The sequence below is a fragment of the Echinops telfairi genome, unplaced genomic scaffold (genome assembly GCF_000313985.2).
Source record: "Echinops telfairi isolate 266 unplaced genomic scaffold, ASM31398v2 ScPeMD7_7467;HRSCAF=8505_1, whole genome shotgun sequence".
In the NCBI taxonomy this organism is placed as follows: Eukaryota; Metazoa; Chordata; class Mammalia; order Afrosoricida; family Tenrecidae; genus Echinops; species Echinops telfairi.
In genome coordinates, this window is record NW_022111368.1 from 9,023,797 (window position 1) to 9,031,506 (window position 7,710).

General features: G+C 46.6%; 1 protein-coding gene across 1 annotated transcript in view; it reads left to right on the forward strand.

Annotated features, from left to right (window-relative positions):
* The first annotated feature begins 3,906 nt into the window (after window positions 1–3,906).
* TEX29 (testis expressed 29) overlaps window positions 3,907–7,710 on the forward strand; it is a 17,690-nt gene continuing 13,886 nt past the window's right edge. Inside the window, exons 1-2 of the mRNA XM_045283810.1 lie at window positions 3,907–3,910; window positions 5,262–5,372. Coding sequence (XP_045139745.1) covers window positions 3,907–3,910; window positions 5,262–5,372 — 115 coding nt within the window. The remainder of the gene's footprint in view (window positions 3,911–5,261; window positions 5,373–7,710) is intronic.

The window sequence follows — 7,710 nt, forward strand, 5'->3', positions numbered from 1 at the left end:
TGAAGGGGCCGTGTCAGGCAGAGTGATATTTGCAGACCTCTTCAGTGTGCAGCCTATGTAAAGAACTACATTCGGGCACCGTGGGCAGCCCAGGGACATCGTGGCAGCACTAGAGAAATGGGGGGTCCAAAGAAGATGCCAAGAATGAAAACTGGTTGGATTCAAAGGGCAAGGAGAAGTCTCAGAGCAAAGGGAAGAATGGATTTTATAATAGAAAGGGGGAGGTCCAGAGATGATTTAAATACACTAGATAAAACAGTGGAGGTGGAAAAAAACAACAACACCCCAAGCCCCAAATAAAAACCGTGCGAATGCTTTTCTGCCTGCAGAGCGATGTTGGTGAGAACTAAAGTCAGTTTATGAATTAAAATGACTCACTCTGTCCCATGAATTCTTCCCTGCCCATGCTGTTTGCAGAAATCAGACACCTGTCATCACCTGTAGCATGTATTTGGAAACACTGGTTCCTCTGGTTTTGTAAGGAGGCACCTACTGTTCAGTCCCAGTGGCTTCTGTTGGCTGCAGGTCGGTGGGGAGGTGCAAGGCAGCTCGACACGTCAGGAAGAACACAGATTGCTTCTTGAAATCAGACAGCCGCAACGGGGGAGCCCAGCTCTGCCAGGTGCTAGCTTGCGTGCGGCTTGGGGCAGATGTCATCAAATCTGCACCTTCATTTTCAGATGAAACGAAACAGAACCTGATTATGCAGAAGCCATGTGCTTGTCATCGTTGTTGTTCCTATCATTTATTATCGGTAGAAAACAGGTAATAACAGCCCTTTAAAAAACTGTCCATATGGACACGATGTTTGTCAAGCTCTTCCCATGTGCCTCTTAAGTAGTAGGGACTCGGTAGATGATATCGACGTTTGGAATTTGGAAGATGTGCTTCCTTGCAGCCTGTATCATATCAAAACCAAAACTCAGCCCTGCTCACATCCCCCCAAAGCCTCAGGGATACAATAAGCAAGGGTTCAACTGCCAATCAAGACAGAGAGTGTTAGGATTTGCCCAATAGCCCTGTGGGAAAAAGACCTGATGATCTTCTTCAACCTAGAAAACCCAGTGAAGGCGGTTCTGCTCCATCTGAATGTCCTGTGAGTGGGGGCCGGGTAGACTAGGGAAACAAACCCAAGAACACTCATGTGTATAAGACAGGACTTGACATTGAAGAGTAATTGTGTATTAAGAAAATATCTCAAGGTAAACAAGTGGCCATCTAGCTCAGAAGCAACAAAGCCCACATGGAAGAAGCACACCAGCCTGCATGATCACAAGGTGCCAAAGGGATCAGTTACCAGGCATCAAAGAACAAAAAATCATATCATTGTGTGCTCACCTCCCTGATACGATCTCTGAAGACAAATGGGTGCATAAGCAAATGTGGTGTAGAAAGCTGATGGTGCCCGCCTACCAAAAGATAATAGCGTCTGGGGTCTTAAAGGCTTGAAGGTAACCAAGCAGCCATCTAGCTCAGAAGCAACAAAGCCCACATGGAACAAGCACACCAGCCTGTGCGATCATGAGGTGTCGAAGGGATCAGGTATCAGGCATCATAGAACAAAAAATCACATCATTGTGAATGAGGGGGTGTACAGAGTGGAGACCCAAAGCCCATCTGTAGGCAATTGGACATCCCTTTACAGAAGGGTCGTTGGGAGGAGAAGAGCCAGTCAGGGTGCAGTGTAGCAACAATGACACATACAACTTTCCTCTAGTTCCTAAATGTTTCCTCCTCCCACTAGCATGATCCCAATTCTACCTTACAAATCTGGCTAGACCAGAGGATGTACACCGGTGCAGATAGGAACTGGAAACACAGGAGTCCAGGATAGATGATCCCCTCAGGCCCAGTGGCGATACCTGGAGGGTGGAGGGAAGGTGGTGGGGTAGAGAGGGAGAATTGCCCCATTGGATCCCCTTGGAAGTCACTGTTTGTATTTGGCCATTTTAATGAAAGCCCTGTAATGAGAAAAGTCTATTATGGAAAGAACTAGTCTGCAGCAATCCACTAAAAACAGAAGCATTTGTTTGATTGGTTTTTGTTTTTTTATTGTGAATTTGATATAGGTTTACAGAGCAGATCATCAGTTATCAAGCTTCCTGTTGTCTTGTTCTGTTCCCATAATTTCCCCTCATCACTCCCACTTCCTCTTGCTGGATATTGTTTTCCACTTCATCCCAGTAACACAGGTCTCTCTGCCCTTTTCTTTTCCCTCCCCTCTGTTTTCCTTCCACCGCTGGTTCCATCAAAGTCTGGGTTTTTGGTTTTTTTTCAACATGGAAAGCTTTTCTTGAGTCTGAAAAATCCCAATGGTCTCATGCAATGTTTGCCCTTTTGTATCTGACTATTTTCACTCAGATGTCCTCTGTGGTAGTTATATAATCATTTGTCAATTCGTCTAGCCTGTCAAGCAGGTCACAGCCAATGTGGACTCTGTGTGGGCATGGCCTTCTCTTGAGGATTCTGGGAACTCCTGTATTCCTCCTTGGAGGTGGGAGGCACGCTCTCTCTCTGCTCACTCCCTCGGAGACTCTCTACTGATAAGGTTCACTCCCTGGGCGATAACAAGACACATGGAACTACTCTAGTGCCCTGAGCTGGAAGTGCCATGTGAAGACCCCTGCCAGCACTGAGATGCTTAAAACACCACTGGATCCACAAGATTTCCAAGGCACTGACCTGTGATCTTCCTGTATTCAGCATCATTGCATGTTTTTGTGAGTCTGAAGGGGAATTTATAGATTGGTATGAGATATATGGGCTAATATCGGACTTATGGACTTAATTTGGACTGGGCTGAGATGTTTTCTCAATATTCAATTGCTCTTGTATATAAAGCTCTTTCTTCCACATCCGAGTGTCTATGAATTTGTTTCTCTAATCTACCTAGACTAACACATCCTCCAGGTTCATCCATGTCATGAGGTGTTTCACAGATTCACTGCAATTCTTTAATGCTTTGTAGTATTCCATTTTGTGTAGCCATTCTTCCTACCAAGAGTTGCTTCCATAGTTTTGCTATTGTGAATAGCGCCGTGACCCACATGGGTATGCATCTATCTGCTCAAGTTATTGGCTCTTACATCTTTAGGGTATGTACGGAATAGAGGAATTGCTGAGTCATAGGGTACGTCTAATCCCAGTTGTTTGAGGAAGAACCGTGTCATTGCCCACAGTAGCACTATCATTTGACAATTCCATTAGCCTTCTAGAAGGGTTCCAGTCACTGCACACCTCTCCAGCATGTGTAGTCCTCTCCCTCTGCACCCGCCCCCCTCCAGACAGTTGTTTGGAAGGTATAATGCTACTGAAACCCAGTAGCAATACTTTTTGACTCACCCTCTCGCTGACACCCACGTACATACTACATAACATCTATCGTAGAGAGGCAAGAAATGAGAGGAAGGCTCGGAATGAGATGGATTGACACAGCGGCCGCAGTAATGGGCTCCAATGGCACCGTTGTGAGGCTGGCCCAGGTCCAGGCGGCGCTCCCGGCCATGGTTCACAGGCTTGCTATACAGTGGAAGTGACGCAATGGCACCCAGTGCACGCCCATGTGCAGAGGGTCTTCCAAACATACACAGGCAAATGGACTTGAGAGAATGGACCTTTTCTACAGGTTTGTTGAAGCTCCTCGTATACAGTTGTGAGTTTGCATTTCTCTGCTATGAGACGGTCCCCTGAGCATTAGAATCCCACCCTGCTCTAGGTTCCCAGTACTGCTGTCAGAGCTCTGTCCAGGAGGGCCAGGAACAAACCTGGAGTTGGAATATTTGGGAAAGAGAGGAAAGGCAATGAGAAACAGCGAGTTTCCCCTGGGCTGACTGAGTTTGGGATACCAAGTGCAATGAGAGAAAAACGAGTGGACTTGTTGGAGGCTATAGGAGCTCTTGTGGCATAATGGGTACGAGTTGGGCAGCTAATCTCAAGGCCAGCATTTTGAAACCACCAGCTGCTTCTCAGGAGAAGGATGAGACTCTGCTCCTGTAAAGAGTTAGTCTTCGGAAACCCCCGGGGGCAGTGCCACTCTGTCCTACAGCATCACTGTGACGTAGGAATGCCTCAATGGGACTTTGGTTTTGTCTTGTTAGTGGCTTGGGACGTGGGTGGGTTCCCTGCCTCGCCTTCTCCCTTGTGGCCATTTGCAGGGTGGACTGGTGACAGAGGGCTTGGTCATTCCGACACCAGCACGGTCGGGTTTCCTTTGGTGAGATGGCAGTTAGTTGACTTTCAGGAAGGTTTCGGTTTGCTCTTGCCTCATCGTGCTGCTTTCTGTAGTGTTCGCTCTCACCTTGAACTCTTCTGAAGTCCCCGAGTTGCACAAATGGCTTGTGCTCGACTAGGAACTGAAGGTTGCCAGCTCTGAGCCCACTGAGTGGTGCTGAGAGAGAGGCCTGATGCGATCTGCTTCTGCAAAGGCGACAGTCATGAATGGAGCGTTGTCTTGCTCTGTAACACGTAGGATCATCTGGAGTCAGACTCGACGGCAAGTCGCTTTTACTTTGAGTTCGTATAGGATTTCTTTTATGTATGTCATAAAAACATAATCTAGTCCAATGATTCCATTAACTTCTTCCCAATGAAGGGAGTCAAATATTCAAATGACTGAATGAAAATGTATTAGGCTGTAAAACTATGTTGAAAACATGGTGACTTGCTGTCCCCCCAACCCCCACCATTTTCTCTTATAGCGTATTGCGCTTCCATTATCCTTTCATTTTTATTATTTTTTGGTATCTGAGTCAAAACTGGCAGCCAGCTTTCTGTCCTTTGGACTCAATTTTTCCATTCTGAAACAATCCCCAGTCCACGTTGATGATTTCAGCTTGCTGCATGCCTAAGTGTGAATTAATTATATGTTACAAACCCAACATCCCAAGACTCATTGTATTAGATCTTTGCTTTTCATTTTCTTTGGAGAACGCCATGCCTGGCATGCAGCTCCACCAAGATGTATTATCTTCCTAATCTTTAGAGGACCATGTATTATTCCGTGTAATTAACTTGACATTATTTTGCTCAGAAATTTAATTCATTCCAGACCTTAGCTTCCAAGAGAGATTTGCACAATGCATAATTTAGAAAGTAACAAAAACCACAACACAGACCGGCAACTTCTGCTCCCCCCAACCCAACCCCCATCCCCCAACCCACACTGCCACTTTCGTTAGCACGACATGAGACCTGGGGTGGCTGTGTGTTTGAGAATGACAATGTGATGTGCATCTATGTTTTTTTGGTTTGTTTTCCTGCAGTGTGTGATATTCCTCTGTATGACATATGTGACTACAACGTCTCCAGAGACCGATGCAAGGAACTCGGGTGTTGCTTTTATAAAGACGTCTGCTACGAAAAGGCAGTTCCCAGTGAGTATTCAGCATCACACCTCCCCGCATAGAGTGAACTGCAGAGCTGCTCCGGGAGACACACGGTGGTTAAGGACGCAGGCGGCTTTCCCTGGAGTCTGTGTTGGTCAGAGACTCCTCTTTTTAATTTTTTTTTTTTGGTGGTATACCAAAATGCTTCTGTTCAGTGCATTAGTGGGAGCAGGAGACTTGAAGAAAGTTTAACCGACAGGGTTTGTAAAAACCAAAAACTAACCCACAGCCATTGAGCCCCATCCTGACTCATACAGGCTCAGAACTGTGGCTTAAATCATCTGAGAAATTTCATTTGCAAGTAGCATAGATTGGGTGTTGAAGAAGATGAATGAAGATCCCTCTTTCTTGGAAGCATCTGGCCATTCTTGGGGGTTGGAAGAGGCTGAGCTTGAGTAAACAGAGCTATACAGATAGATTGGGGGTAGCCTGGTTCATGCCAGCCTGTCAAGTGTCTCATCGCAGGTGAGTTAGAGTTATTCAGGTAAGGACCAATCGAAGACAACCCCCTACAGGGCATTCTCTGGGCGCTACAGAAAACATAGACCCAAGACTAATATTTGCCAACTGATGGTGTGGTTAAGAGTTAGACTGCTAACCGCGAGATCGGCAATTCAAAACCACCAGGTGCTTCAAAGGAGAAAAGATGGAGTTTTCTACTGCCGTAAAGAGTTACAGCCTGGGGAAGAAATGGGAGCTGATATCAAGGACTCAAGTGGGAAGAGAAGGCTTTGAAAATGATGATGGTGGCATATGTGCAAATGTGCTTGACACACTGGATGAATGTATGGATTGTGATAAGAGATGTAAGAGCTCCCAATTAAAGTATTTAATAATAAAAAAAGAGTTACAGCCTCGGAAACCCAAGGGGGCAGTTCTGCCTTGTCCAGGAGGGTTGCTAGAAGTCTGTGTGGCCTCCATGGTGGTAGGTTTTCTTTTTCAAATCCCTCCAGTGTGGAATGCTTCCTGGTGGAAGGGTCTGAACAGGTAGGCACTCATGGAAGGAGCAGACCACTGGCAAGTTGGGGAGAGCCATTCACCCCTCCCCATTCACCCTCGACCACTTCCTCCATCAGGCCCCGAAGGCTTCATAAAGGAGGCACATCCTCAAAAGAACCACAGCCTTTCTCCCTGCCCGGAGTGCTCCTCCTGGAGAAGTGGGAGGGAGCGGGTGCAGCGAAAGATGCAAACGTATGCTATAGTCATCAAGGGATGTTTTAATTCTATTGTCTGGATACAGTCTTACATGCTGAGGCTTTGGCCTTCTGTGCTTCTGACATTGTACAAATTAATATTTCCAAATACTCATAGAATTCCGCTTGAAAGTTCATACTCTTCCTTGCCTGGTTTATTGTCCCTTGAAAAGAGAAGGCAAATGAGGTCTTGGAACTGAATGGGAAGTGCTAAATATGTGCAGTGGAATGAAAGGCGTGGAAGTCGTGTCTACGCGATTACGCTCAAGTGGAAGTCCTCCCCGTCAGGCAGTCACCCGTCACTCACACTTCTCAGTTATATATGTTAGACTAAGTCCAAGAAGAAAGGGATTGGAAGCCAGATGTAGCTGGTACTGAATTCTGGCGCCGATGCTTTGGGAAAAGCCACTCTTGACTCTCCTTGCTTCAAGCCACCCATTTTCTCTATCCGTGCCGCTCTCAGTGACAGTATACTTGCTCTCTGTGGCCTGGATTTCACCAGCCCTGGTGGCACAGTGGTTAAGTGTTCAGCTGCTAACCATAAATGTCAGCTGCTTGAACCCAGCAACCTCCCTGTGAGAAGAAAGATGAGACCGTGCTAGAAACCCTGTTGGGGTTGAGTGGACGGCGGTGGGTACTCGGTTGGGGGGTTGTCCTCCCTTTCCCTTCTGTACCTTCAAACTTGAGCAAATTCCTCAAAGACAGCTAGAGCCCATGGCTTCCAATCCCTTTCTTCTTGTACTTAGTCTAACATTTATAACTGAGAAATGTGAGTGACAGGTGACTGCCTGATCCCTTAGCCTCAAAACCTGAAGCCAGCTCCTTACTTTCTGTTGTTGCTTCGTTGCACTCAGTCTGGTGATGGTACATAGCATGTCTACCTGGAAGGGATAGGCAGAATAAACAAGCCAGAAGAGAGAACAATGGGATGACAGTTCTGGGGGAACATAGGGGTAGGGGAGGCGCGGGGGAAAGGATGAGGGTATTTACAAGCCCAGGGACAAAGGAACAACAAGTAATCCAAAATCAGTGTCAAGGAGGGTGCGGGAACCCTGGAAGGGCTGGATCAAGAGCAATGTAACCTAGAGGAATTCCTAAAACCCAAATGAAGGCAGAACATGATAGTGGGACAA